The 13,224-nt window shown below is 58.1% G+C and overlaps 1 protein-coding gene across 9 annotated transcripts in view; it reads right to left on the minus strand.

Moving 5' to 3' along the window:
• Positions 1-3,037: 3,037 nt before the first annotated feature.
• Positions 3,038-13,224, minus strand: part of PDE2A (phosphodiesterase 2A) — a 103,224-nt gene continuing 93,037 nt past the window's right edge. For all 9 annotated transcript variants that reach the window (XM_024753334.1, XM_024753331.1, XM_024753332.1 and 6 more), the window contains 18 exons: positions 12,926-13,037; positions 12,199-12,238; positions 11,995-12,058; positions 11,485-11,557; positions 11,159-11,336; positions 10,824-10,936; positions 10,077-10,154; positions 8,854-8,976; positions 8,323-8,393; positions 7,921-8,043; positions 7,507-7,594; positions 7,229-7,276; positions 6,115-6,189; positions 5,846-5,945; positions 5,476-5,588; positions 5,048-5,086; positions 4,806-4,912; positions 3,038-4,460 (listed from right to left, as the gene is read on the minus strand). In XM_024753334.1, coding sequence (XP_024609102.1) covers positions 4,250-4,460; positions 4,806-4,912; positions 5,048-5,086; positions 5,476-5,588; positions 5,846-5,945; positions 6,115-6,189; positions 7,229-7,276; positions 7,507-7,594; positions 7,921-8,043; positions 8,323-8,393; positions 8,854-8,976; positions 10,077-10,154; positions 10,824-10,936; positions 11,159-11,336; positions 11,485-11,557; positions 11,995-12,058; positions 12,199-12,238; positions 12,926-13,037 — 1,756 coding nt within the window. In that variant the 3' untranslated portion in view covers positions 3,038-4,249. The remainder of the gene's footprint in view (positions 4,461-4,805; positions 4,913-5,047; positions 5,087-5,475; positions 5,589-5,845; positions 5,946-6,114; positions 6,190-7,228; positions 7,277-7,506; positions 7,595-7,920; positions 8,044-8,322; positions 8,394-8,853; positions 8,977-10,076; positions 10,155-10,823; positions 10,937-11,158; positions 11,337-11,484; positions 11,558-11,994; positions 12,059-12,198; positions 12,239-12,925; positions 13,038-13,224) is intronic.

Genomic DNA, 13,224 nt, shown 5'->3' on the forward strand with positions numbered 1-13,224 from the left:
GCCAGTCTTCAGACTTGGTGTACTTCACGTCCTGTACGGACCCATCCCATTTTGCCCTCAGAGAACGATGTAGCTGTGCCGTCTCTGAGCAGATTTCACTCACACAAACTCCCTGGAACATGGTGGCCTCCCAGCACACCCTCCTGTACCCTGAAGGCCTCGCCTTCCAGAGAACTCATCACCCCAGTGAGAGAGTGGACAGGAGGGAGGTTAGCCCCCATCACACCCCTCCCCTTCACATGCCCTTCTCAGACCTCCAGAGAGGTCAGGACAGCAAGGGTTGGGCGCCACCTGGTGGCTACGAGCTGCACTACAGGCCACCATCCTCTTCACCCCTTTTCTCGTGCCCCACCCTCTCTGGCAACTCAGGCTGATCCCAGACCCTTCTCTGGGGCCCCAACCAACTTGCTCACCACCCCTACCCACCACAGTCCTGCGGAGGCAGATGGTGACCCTGCCCTCCTGAATCTCCTTCCTCTATCTCGGAGAAAGAGCCCTTGGAGAGGAGTCAGGCTCACACCAACCTTGGCCGATTACTTAAACTCCTGAACCTCAAGCTTCTTGGCTACAGAATGAGACTAATAGTATCTACGCCACAGAATCGTGAGGTTTCTGCCCTGCAAACCAGTTCATCTGTACCGGTTTGCAGGGCAGAAATAGAGACACAGATGTAAAGAACAAACGTATGGACACCAAGTGGGGAGAAAGTGGAGCGGGGGTGGGTGGTGGTGGTGGTGGTGGGATGAATTGGGAGATTGGGATTGACATGTATACACTAATATGTATAAAAAGGATGACTAATAAGAACCTGCTGTATAAAAAAATTAATTTAAAAAAATAAAAGAATTGTGAGGTTTCAACGTAAAATGAAACCATTAAGTTGGGAGGGCAGGGCAGCCACTAGAAGCCCTGGGGCTAAGCCTTGGGTTCTCTAACCTGGTGAGGGCTGCCCGTGGCTCTGCAGATGCATGGCCCTCCTCCCATCTGTCCTCCCACCCCCTCCTCCCGCCCCCTCCCCAAGGGACCCCACCTCCTGCTAGAGGCTCCACCCAACACCCAGTTGCCGGTGAAGGTGGTGCTGAAAAGCTGCCCGGGGCTGCTCACGAGCCGGTTCGTTTCCCAGCTCATTTTCCAGGGCACTTGCCAGTCCGCCCTCTGTCCTCGCCCCCATCCAATTGGTCCAATGCGTCTTGAATTCCTCCTCCCTCGCCTCGCCCAGGGCACGGAGCATCGCCCTAGAATGATCCCTGCCCAACCTCTCCCGCCCAGTCCTTGCTCTGTCCTCCTGCTGGAGCTTCTAAAATGCTTGTCTGAGCCACTCCCCACTGAAAACCTTTCCCTGGCTCCCCGCTGCCCACAAAATCAAGCCGAACTCCACAGCCTGGCATTCATGGCCCTCCCTGATCTGGCCTTGGCTCCCCCTCCAAGTCCCCATTCCCTGTGTGCCAGCCACTCCACTCCCCTTCTCCGTGCATTTGTAGGAGCATGTCCTTCTCCCAGGGGTGCCCGACCCCCTTTGCCCGCAGGAAAATGCCTGCTCATCTTCCAAACCTTGCTGTTCTTCTCAGGCCCCTGCCTGGGACCATAGGTATCACGGCCTGTGTCTCCCCCACCGGGCTGTTAGACCCTCCAGACCAGGGACAAGGATGAATTTAGCTCTGGGCCTCAGCGTAGGGTCCCGAGTGCATGAGGAAATATTTGTGAGTTGTTCAATTTGGTGGCAAGGAGGGAGGGCCTCGAATGGGATTAAATGTCCTCAAGGGAGTGCTGGGCTGGAGACAGCAGATGCAAGGGAGGGGAAGTAAGGCCCAGGGGTGGGCACCCAGGATGTGCTTCCACTTTGTCCAAAGGCTTGTGGAAGAGGACACACACGGACACACACACACACACACACACACACACACACACATTCGGGGTTGGGGGTCACAGGTAGAGGAGCACCTATGTCAGCCCGCACCGACGCTGGCTTCAGCTGGGCACCATTAGAATAGTCCTCCCGTGTCAGCTTTGGGCCAGGAACTGATTTATCCCCACCTGGGGGCCCACTGGTCAGCCAGGGTCCTGTGCTGTGAGAGGGCAGACAGACTGGGGGAGCCCAAAGCAGGGGCTGGGCAGGGGAGGGGCCTGGACCCCATGGCCCCAAGGGGAGGCTAGAGCCCTGGGACCATTCAGCCCAGAGGAGCAGATTCCAAAGCATGACAGACTGTGGGGCAGAAGAAGCAGACAGGCTCTGTGGTCCCAAAGGCACGGCTGGCACCCTGGGGCCATTGTGGGTGGTCTCAAGATGATCCTGTCTCTCTCCTCCCAGCCCTCCCTCTCCTAAGAAAGGAGAACCCAGTGCTCAGTCCCTTAACATGCCAACCTTTACTGATCTGGGAGAGATGAACAGGGATAGAAGATGGGAGGGGTATAGGCAAGTGGGGAGTGGGGTATGGAGACTGTGCCAGTCAGAGCCTCCTCATGGTCCCCAATCTGGGACCTGCCCCTCTCTGTCTGTGCAGAAGCAAACACTCTCACAGCCAGGAGAGCAGGGAACCCACCCCGCAGCCATAACCCAGGGCTGTATCTGAGGTAGAGTCAGACTCAAGGTTACCCCTCTGGCTGGATTTACAGGGACACAGACAGGCATCCCCGTGGCTCGGAGGGGGTTCAGAGGCCCAGGCCTCGGCTGTATGGGCACTCATGACTAAGGAAGGCCAACAGACAGAGGGTCTAGGAGAAGTAGCAGGTCACCTCCTCTAGGCAGCCTCCTTGATTGCTTCAGCCCCTCAATTCTCCCTTTCCAGTCCACAATCGCTGCCCCACGCTCAGGCCTCTGTATCTGCCATCCACGCCTAAGTCCCTACTATCTGTCACAGGACTGGTCCGGGGATACCCCAGCAGGTCTAGGACTCCCCCAGAAGAGGGGCTAGGCAGCAGAGGTGGGACCTCCAGTAGCCTGAGAGTTCTAAAAGGCATTTGCCTCCCCCAGGGCTGTTTCCCCACCCCCGCCTCCAACCCCACATACAAAGTCTGCAAACAGCCCTGTGGGGGAGGGTTGGTAGAAAGAAATAGATTTATTCCCATGTACAAAGCGGTCAGCCCACAGGACCATATACAACAGTTGCACAGAGTCCTAGAAAAACGCATCTCTCTAAAGGCAGCTCAGAATAGGTAAGGCAGGTGGCCCCCTCCCCCCAGCCCACAACACTGTACTGAACAAAACAGAGAAAGGAGGAACCTGCGGCTGGGATGACCCCAGAGGCCCAGCCCTATTGGGTCTCCCTAGCCCCGGGGCACAGGTGGATATGGCCTTGAAGAGGAGACAAGCCCTACCAGGGCTGAGGCCAGGTTCCCCTCTGGCTGCAGGAATGCAGGAGGGGCTTGGGCTAAGGGGGTGCACTCAGGGGGCCACTGAGGGACTCAGTGTCGGCTCTCTGCCCCAGGGGTCCAGGGACACTCCATGGCCTCTCCTGGGACTCCACAGAGCTATGGGGACTTTGATCTAAAAGGGGTCTTAGAGAATGGATTGTCTCACCCTCCTGTTTCATCCAGATAGGGGAAGGGACTTGCCCAGGGACAGCCAGGATGAAGCACTGCTGACCCATGATGGGCCTGCCTCCCAGCCCAGGCATCCTTCCTGCCCACTGTTCTTATCCTGCTTTCTTCCTGAGCCCCCTCTCCCAGAGCACTGAGCTGCCCCCCTGGCAGCTTCCTTATGGGACCCCTTCATCTCCTCAGGTCCCAGTCTCCACTATAAGTACAGTGGCAGTCCTCAGGGCCACCTGTGGCCCCATCGCTATTTCTAGTCCTCCAGCCAAGCCAATGACTGTCTCTAAGACCCACACTCTGCCCACTCAGATGTCTCACCTTCTTGCGTGAGGATCCTGGGGGGCAGGGGGTGTCCTCAGAGGAAAAGGGCACAGATCTGGTGGGGCAGAAATGGGGCCCAGGAGAAACCATCCAGGCTGCCTTGGAAGAGTGGCCTGAGGGGGGGCACTTGCCAAGGTGTGGTCAGAGGTGCAGAGCAGGGCGCACTGTTCATTGTCATCCCTGTGCTCTCAGAGGACAAATAAAATCCTGGTGAGGCTGGAAGTCTTCCATTATACAGACGAGAAAGCTGAGGCCGTGGAAGGTCGGCCTTGCCCGGGGTCACATGGGAAGTCCTGGTCTAGAATCCAGGACCCGTGGCTCTGGTCCCAGGGCATGTGGCCAGGCCAGCGGAGAGTTGTGGGAGGAGGCCTGGGTGAAGAGGAGTCCCAGGAGGGACTCACTCAGCATTGAGGCTGCAACAGCCATTGATGGGGGCCCCAGCACCATCCAGGTCAGGCACCTCGTACTCCTCGTCCAGGAAGTCCAGCGAGTTGTTGCTTGGGAGGCCGCGGATGGTGAACTTGTGCGACACTTTGGTCCAGTGCTCACGGTTAGAGGCCACACGTTCATACAGCTCTGCTGCTTTGGGGAACAGGTCCTGCAGCAGCCTGGGGATGTGAGGGCGCAGGGTAAGAGGTCAGAAATTAGACTGTGAGCAGCAAGAAAGATTAGGGCTGGACCACAGGTAAAACTTCCACAAGAGTATGAGGCATAGGACGGGAAGCACAAGGAGAACATGGCGGTCTCTTTCCATAAGGGACCAAGGATGAAGTGAAGGGCCCATTTAGGGGCAAAGCAGCAGAGGTTGTGCCCAGAGGCAGGGAGTGGATGAGCTGGAGCAGAGCCAGGCCAGCCCACCACTTGTGTCTGCTGTGACAGCCACAGCCAGCCCCATCCCACCCACCCTGCTGTCCCCGGCTGGGGTCCCTAGCAGGCCCCACGAGATCGCTCACTTGTAGATGGGCATTGCGATGTGCTCCATGAAGCTGATCTGCAGCTCGGGGATGTAGGCCTTCTCACGGTCCATCATCTCCATCGGCCTGTTGCCCATGGCCTTCTCCTGCAGGCATCAAGTCGTCAGGCCTGGCCCTCACCTTCCTCCATAAGCACCCGGATCAGGCTAACCCAGCCCTCCCGGGGCCCAGGCTAGGAACCCTCCCCCAACCTGGACACCCTGCGGTCATTCCCCACATACCAAGTCTCCTTGGGAAAAGAACTCTTTGTAGATCAGCTCCTGAAAGGTCAACACTCTCATTACCTCCTGTGAGTGGGATCCATCCACCCACGCTCCTCCACAGCCCATTCCCAAGGGGGCAAACTGAGGCACTGTGACCTCAGGACCTGCCCTCACCATCTCCGGCCTGGCAGGGGGATGGGCCCCAGATGGGAAGGAGTGGCTGGGTTCTGGCCCACCTTCCACCAGCCACTGATTTGCTATGAGTGACCCCCCCAGTGAGTCCATGCCCCTCCCTGAATCTCCCCACCTGTCGCCCTGAGGGGGTCCAGGTTCCTGTCTCCCCCACAGGCTGAGCTCAGCACAGGGAGGGTGTTCAGGCTGCGGGAGCCACACAGAGCCAGGCAGGGAGTACAGCCTGCGCCTTCCCAGGCTGGGGCAGCACTTACTGCAATCTTCCTCGTTGTCTTCCAGCCCTTGGTCTGGTCAGAGAGGTCACAGGAGGTCATAAGGAGGCAGAGAAGGAGGCTGTGATGCTGCTTGTTGGTTCGGTCATAGCCCACTGTTGGGGAGAGAACGGGGTCAAGGAGAGGGCCCCAGCATCCCGGTACCCTCTCTCGGAGGGCAAGGCCCCAGGGCCCACCCCAAAGTGGTCCAGGGAATTCAGCACCCTGGATGGGAGCCAGGGATGTAGGGCTGGGTCTGCCTGCTGGGTTGATGACAGAAGGGGTGGATCTAAACCCCTCGGGATGCTCTCCAGGCGAATCCCCCTCTTGGTGGTCCCCCCCCATCCCTGAGGCCTGGGCTAAAGGCAGGCACCTTCGGCCATCTTTTGGAGATCCTTGAAGATGCGGAGGTGGTGGGCCAGGTCTGTGGCCAAGATGATGTCTCGCATCAGGTCCAGCATGCGCTGATAGTCCTGGGCCAGGGCCAGGGGTGGGGGAGGGCGTCAAGGCCTCTGACCAGACACCCCACCCTCGCCCCCAGACCTCAGGAACCTCCACCCCTCGGCTTCACTCCTTCTCCCGTCTCAGGCCAGCTCCCAGCTCCCATTTCCTCACCCCCAGCCCCACCCCCGGCCTCATCACCTTCCGGGAGAAGTGGTCAAAGATGTTGCAACCGTGGGTGTTGAGGATAGCGATGGCCTGAGCGAAGTGGTGCCTCTGGGGGGAGAGGAGTGATGGGGATCCAGCTGGTGTGGGGGGCTTCCCTCCTCACTGACCCCAAGAGTGGGAGCAGGCCCGGCCCAGCCCCAGCCCCCAAGGTGAGCTGAGCAGGCAGAACTGGGGAGTCGGGGGTGCGGGGCCCGTTCCCTTTCTGGGCTCTGTTTCAACCGTCTCTGTGACCCTGGGCAAGTCCCTGGCCACCTCTGAGCCTTGGATTCCTCAGCTGTCACATGGAGGGACACAACAAGGTAAGCTCTGAGGGCCTCTCAAGCTGAAACGATTCTGAAATGATCCCTCGGAGTCCTGGACACTAATTCATGCAGCCAGCATTTGTGTGCTGACAAGGAAGGGCGGTGACGAGGCGAGGGCAAGGACCCTGTCTCCTGATGCTGAAGGGCTGTCACTCAGAGGAGGGGCAGGTAAGCCCAGGGCATGGAGGGCAGAAGCAGGGCTGCCACCATGCCTCCCAGGAGGAAGCGAGCCCCTCGTCTCTAGGGGTGTGCAAGCGGGAGCAGCTCTGGAGGGGGCCTGTGGGGGCCGCGTGGGGCAAGGCGAGCTTGGAAGTCTGACTCCCACTCTGTGCCAAGCCCTCTGCCAGGTGCAGGGAACTCAGAGATGTCCCCGATTCTGTCCCTGCCCCCAGGAGCTCCCATCGGGGGCGTGCAGACCCACCCACATCAGTCTAAGGCAAAGCTGAGTATGATGGCAGTGAAGCCTGTGCCCGGCTGGGCAGGGAGGGGGTTTCATAGGGTGTCCCCAGACATGCAGAAAGAAACATGCTAAATGCAAGTCCTCCCTCGGCAAACCTGGGCTCAGGCGGAACCTGCTGCCTGATTCGTACCCCCAGCCGCACCTGCACCCCTCCAAGCCCATCAGGGAACAAGAGCCAGGCATGCCCTGGGGGTGGCTGCAGCTCTCATAGCCTGTCTGAGGAGGAGGGCTTGGGAGGGGGACGAGCTGGGCCACAGTCTAACTTAGTAAGTCACTGGCTTTAAGGGGACAGTAGAAACGGGGATATTGGGCAGAACGGTGGTACCTCCATGACAGAACCTTCTGAGCTGTAGAGCGCGGCCAGCACAGATTTCTGGAAAAGCCCGAGAAAAGTCCATCACTCCTCACATCCAGAGGCAAGTGCTGCCGTATTAGGCTCAGAACTGCCTGCTCCTCCCGCCACCTCCCAACGCCTGCTAGAGCCTCCTGCCATCTCTAAACCGGCTCCTGGCCTCACCAACTCCCGCCTCTCCCCAGGCTGGAGCGGGGAGACTCCCAGACACCTCGGGGAGGGTGCCCACTGTGACGAGGGCAGGGTCTCACCGAGGCCACCTGGAAGGAGTTGTTTGTGCCTCTGTGGTCCAGGTCGTGACACATGCAGGAAATAAACAAGGCAAAGATCTCCATGTCCCTGGTTGGGAGGAGACACAGGACAAGGAGGTCAGCCACTGCTGCCTCCCCACACTTCCAAAGGAGGGCCAGCTGGACGAGACGTCCAGGATAAGGGGAATAGCTCAGTGGTTGAGTATTTGACTGCAGATGTCCAGGAACCGCCTGGACAGGAGCTCAGGACACCTGGGTCCCCTTCTTGGAAAGGGGCCTTGTACCTTTCTAACTGGGCTGTTAAGAGGGTCCCGTGAGGCAGTGTATGTAAAGCCTGCCACGCAGGAGGTGCCACCCTGTCCCAGGGAAGGGGACCCCACCAGCTACCAGATGGGGGGAAGTGCAGTCACTCACTCGAGGTAGTTGGCGAGCTCCAGGTTCTTGTAGAGCAGGTAGCAGAAGTGGGAGACAGAAAAGGCGTGCATCCAGTTGTGGTACGGTGGATCCCGGTAGCCCTTCTTCACCATCAAACAGAACCTGGGGGAGGGGAGAGGGCAGCACAGGGGCCTCAGGCTCTCCTCCTCCAGGAAACCCTCCAGGCTCTGCCCTGCCCCATTCCTTTCCTATCCTGTGGTCCCAGTGTCTGTGAACTGCTTCTCACTCACAGGTCCCCCCCACCCTCACAAGAGTGGGCCTCCCCTAGGCATCCTCAGACAGTCCTTCCCAGAGCGCAGGGGGCAATGGATGTGAGAGTAGAGTTAGGAGGGAGGCAGAGACGGGGCTGCCTGCACGGAGGGGAGGGCTGGGGACACACACCGGGCCAGCGTCGGGCAGTCAATTTTGTAGTTATTGATGAAATTCATGTCCTGCAGCATGCTGAGGATGGCCTGGAGAGAGTGGAAAGGAGGGAGCAGAGGCATCGTCAGTTTCAAGATGGGCCACCCCACCCCCAGCCTTGGCCCTTCTTGGAGCCTCCAACATTTTGGAGTCTTGGAACTTTAGATCTAAACTAGAGAACTATAAAACGGTAGAGCCAAGCACTCTCAGAGCCATGAACTTAGAAATATGACATCTAAGAACTCTTGGAACCAAGTTCACACAAAATCTTAGAAAAACAGGGAGGGAGGTGCCAATCCTGAGGCCATCGTTGGTTCCAGTCCAGCCCCTGGCCCCTGGGCAGGCCCTGTGGCCCATGCTGGCAGACCACATGCCCCCTCCATCTCTGAGGAGACTCTATAGCCTTCTTTGATGACTCTGTCTTGCCAGGAAGTTCCTATGCACATCTAACTTCAATCTCCCGGCTGTACACTCTCCACCTCCACATTCAAGTGGGACAGGCCAGCTCACCATGGAGGTGTCATCCTCGGGCAGAGAGCGAGGAGTGTAGGTGAAACAGGCAAAATTGGAGTCAATGGCAGCCACAGGCTGGATCCCATCATGGAGAAGCTTGGTATATTCATCATCAGAGACCTAGCGGGAACCAGCCGGGGTATTAGAAGGTGGCCTCCACCCAATCCAATGTCTTCAACCTCAACTTCCCACAGTGGCGGGGACCTCCCACTCTGAATGCACACCAGTCGGGCCATCCACTCCATGGGTTATCACTGGGCAGGAGAACACCACCGTCCCCTCACCATCCTGCAGCTCACCTACTATGCCTCCTTTCCAGTGACCACCCTCATCTGTAACAGCCTATCCTTGTCAAAGACAGAAAACACCTCTTCATGACAGCATAGGTAGCCTTTCATGGACAATAAATTAAAGATTCCTTCTTTTGGGAGGACCATCCCAGAGTCTAACCTCAATCCTTCCTGCTACAGCTTTGACTGTAGCCACAAAGTCTGTGACGCTTTGGTTTAGACACAGATGAGAGGAATGTTCAAATGAACAATGACCACCACATACTCTGAATTAAAGTCTGGGACAGCTTTTCTAACACAAGGTCTGGGAATGGGACTGCCCAGGAATGCATGGCCACTGTATTTAAGGGATATGTCAGAAGGGCCCTGGGTGGGCTTCCCAGCCTTCAGTAGTTCCCAGGATGGGAATTATCCCTGGACATTGGGAACACCTGGCTGAACCAATTCTTCCCTGGGCTAAGTAGTGCTGCCAGCCTTGGGGCTGAACCAGAAACTGCTTTGAAGGCCGGTTGCCCCGAAGGAGAGCAGCAGAGCAAAAGGCGAGGCATTGCTCTGGGTCTATCTTCTTTTTTTTTTTTTTTTTCTTGCGGTACGCGGGCCTCTCACTGTTGCGGCCTCTCCCGTTGCGGAGCACAGGCTCCGGACGCGCAGGCTCAGCGGCCATGGCTCACGGGCCCAGCCGCTCCGCGGCATGTGGGATCTTCCCGGACTGGGGCACGAACCTGTGTCCCCTGCATCGGCAGGCGGACTCTCAACCACTGCGCCACCAGGGGAGCCCTGGGTCTATCTTCTTATATTCAGGAGAGGATGATAAGAAAGCCCAGCCTGTCTTGGGTGCCTGAGGATTTGGGGAGGCAGGGGAGGAAAAGGTGGGCTACAGGGGACCCTGAGGCCCTGACAAGGAGGGCAGAAGCTCCGTGCAGGGCTCACCTTCATGTGGTACATCATCATCTCGTTGGCTAGGTGGCTGCGATACTGGGCCTCATTCACTTTCTTGTATAGGAGGGACTGCAGGGAGAGAGGGAAAGATGGGGCTCAGGCAAGGTGGCTGTGAAATCTCAGAACGTCCAGGACTGGGACAAAGGGATCAGATAGAACCCCTGCCCCCTTCCTGTCCCATGCTGGGCCCAGTCTGAGCCTTCAAGCTCCAGCCCAGAGTAGGGGGCCCCCTCCAACTTTCATCCAGACCTCCCCTTGCCCCTCCTTCCCAGTGCCTCTTAGCACTTGAGCTGGCACTTGGCACACTCCTGAGCTTGCCCCAGGCTTCAGTGATGGAACCTGAGGCCCACAACAGAGAGACAGAAGCAAGGAAGTGGGACAGCGTTGGGGGCCTAGGGGTTGGATTCCTGGGCCAGAGCTGCCAGCCTTGGACAATGAGACCCAACATATCCCAAAAAGAATAACCAGGAGCTTGGGTTGAGGTTGCTTCCAGAGAATGGAGGGAAATAAAACAGATCTCCCATAGTCCTGGGAGGCTAACTGTACAGGACAGGAAGTAGTATCTCTGATGTTCTGATGGGAAACTGAGGCCAGAGGTGACCAGTAGGTACTGAAGATTGCACAGCAACCCAGCAGCAGGGCTCTGAGCCCCAGGGCAGGGCACGGACCCATCTGGACAGAGCAAGGAGAGCCAATGTGGAGAGAACAGAGGGTCCTGTACGCCCCTGTCCTCCTCACATGTGCGATGCTGATGCCACAGTAGATGGAGAAGGCTGTCGCCAGATCCTCGTCAAACTTGCTGAACCATGGTCCGTTGATCTTATTTACCAGCTCGGCCACACCGATGACCTCTGGGGACCAAAGAGGGGCTAGGATGAACCAGTGGATGTGTCCGACGGAGATCTGCCCTCCCAGGGTGTCCTCAAGTGACATCACGTATTTGGGAAAACCCATCCCTTCAGCTTAGGGACACTCGGGTGGTGGAGAAGGCTTGTGGAACGTCCGCTCGGCTCCGCCCCATCCTGCTCAGGCCCCGCCCCACCCCTCCTCCCAGAGCCGCCAGGACCACGCACCCTGGTTCTCGTTCTTGATGGGAAAGCAGAGAATGTTGCGCGTCCGGAAGCCGGTGCTGTCGTCCACACCGCGGTAGAAAAGTGGGTGTGCATACGCGTCCGGGATGTTCAGAATCTGGCCTGTGGTCGCCACGTGGCCCGCGATGCCCTGGTCGGCCGGGATGCGGATCTCATAGCTCTGCCGGGCCAGGGATGACGTACAGAGGAAGTTGGTGGCCGGTCGCAGAGCGGACCATCAACCATCGGGCCTGCTCCACAGCGCCCACTGCGTACTCCCGGCCCCCAGGACCACGGCCACACCCTCCCTCCTCAGGGCCCTGCCTCACCTCATCATCCACCACGCCCCCATCAAACACCTTGGCCACCAGCTCGTTCTGATCCAGCAGGAACACAGAGCATCTGTGGAGAGATGCCTTTGGTTCACAGAGCTCTGACACCCCTCTCCCGCCACCCCTCTCCTGCCACCCCTCAAATCTCACGACTAGAGGCAAAGCCTGGATTTTGAGGCCTGGAGGGAGAGACTCTCCTCAGAGCTGGCTGACTCCAGACATCAGTCCAGATTGATGATTTTTTTTTTTTTTTTTTTTGTGGCGCCTACTCTGTACCAGGCACTGTGTTAGGAGCTGAGGACCCATGGCCAGCAAAGTAAGCCCCACTCCTGCTGTCACTAGATGTCACAGTCTAGTGAGAGTCACAGGCATGAAATAAAGAATCACAGAAAACGTGATGGGGTCCCACAAGAAGACAATGGAGGGGAAAAAAAGAGCGGAGGAAAGAAGAGGTCACTACTGAGGTCCAAGGCCTCTCTCGCCCCACCCGGGGGCGGATTCACTCACATCTCAGCATTGCTGAGGTTTCTGGCCTCTGTGATGATCTCCTGGAGCAGCACAGAGACGTCATCTGTGGGAGCAAGAAGCATGGGGAACAGTGGTGAGACCAGGCCGGAGTGCTGAGGCCAAGCCCACCCACCTCCCCTCCTCAAAATGCCACCCCTCCACTCCCACCCCACAGCCAGGTATGAAGGAGGGCAGTGCACTCACCCAGGTGAGTGAAGAGGTTCTTTGCCACTTGCAGAAGAGCCTGGAATGGAGGAAATGGAAATCACAGGGAATCAGGTTGCAGGGGGTCACCCTCTCCAGCCCCCTGCCTCCATAAGCTCCAGGGTCTTCTCATTCCTCCCCTAGGGCTCTCTGGACAGACTGGAGACTGGCAGAGTCTAATTATATCATTTGGCTACTAAGTGAAGGAGTGGGAGGAATAGCCCCAGTGAGGGTGCACAGACATCCTGAGTCTGAGGTGCGCATGCACCTCCAGCTCTAGCCACCCAGCTGTTGCGGTGATGTCCAATCTGAACACTAGAGGGCGATCGCATACCGTGCCTGCAGCCAGAGGTGCCGTCTTGAAGAGCTACTGTCCTCCCTTTTTTTTTTTTTTTTTTTGGCGGTACGCGGGCCTCTCACTGTTGTGGCCTCTCCCATTGCGGAGCCTCCGGACGCGCAGGCTCAGCGGCCATGGCTCACGGGCCCAGCCGCTCCGCGGCAAGTGGGATCTTCCCGGACGGGAGCACGAACCCGTGTCCCCTGCATCGGCAGGCGGGCTCTCAACCACTGCGCCACCAGGGGAGCCCTGTCCTCCCTCTTTAAGAGGCCGCCAGAGCATAGGTAGTCTCCCTGCCACCAGCCCCCAAAGACATGGGCTTTTCCCTTGTGGGTGACTCAATGGAGCTGAAAGCTGGGCAACGTGGTCTCCGAGAGAGGCGCCACTCACCTGGCACTCACACTTGAGCTTCTGCTCCTTCTGGAAGGCCAGGGTGCTGGTGAGGACCGTGCTGGTGTAGTAAAAGCAGTGCTGGATCACACGCTCATCCTGGTCTGTGAATCTGGCAGGGTGGGGTGGCGGGGGTCACCGGAGAGGGACAGACCACAGAATGCTTGCCCCATTCTGCCTTACTTCCTTCCGTTCCTCCAGGAAGCCCACTTGGAAATCCACCAGCAAACTCACTCTCCTCTGCTGGGGCTGCTCACCGCACAGGTGGCTTGGGCCAGCTTCCCCCTCAGACTGGGGGC

This window comes from Neophocaena asiaeorientalis, unplaced genomic scaffold, assembly GCF_003031525.2.
Source record: "Neophocaena asiaeorientalis asiaeorientalis breed wild unplaced genomic scaffold, Neophocaena_asiaeorientalis_V1.1 scaffold618, whole genome shotgun sequence".
NCBI classification, from domain to species: domain Eukaryota; kingdom Metazoa; phylum Chordata; class Mammalia; order Artiodactyla; family Phocoenidae; genus Neophocaena; species Neophocaena asiaeorientalis.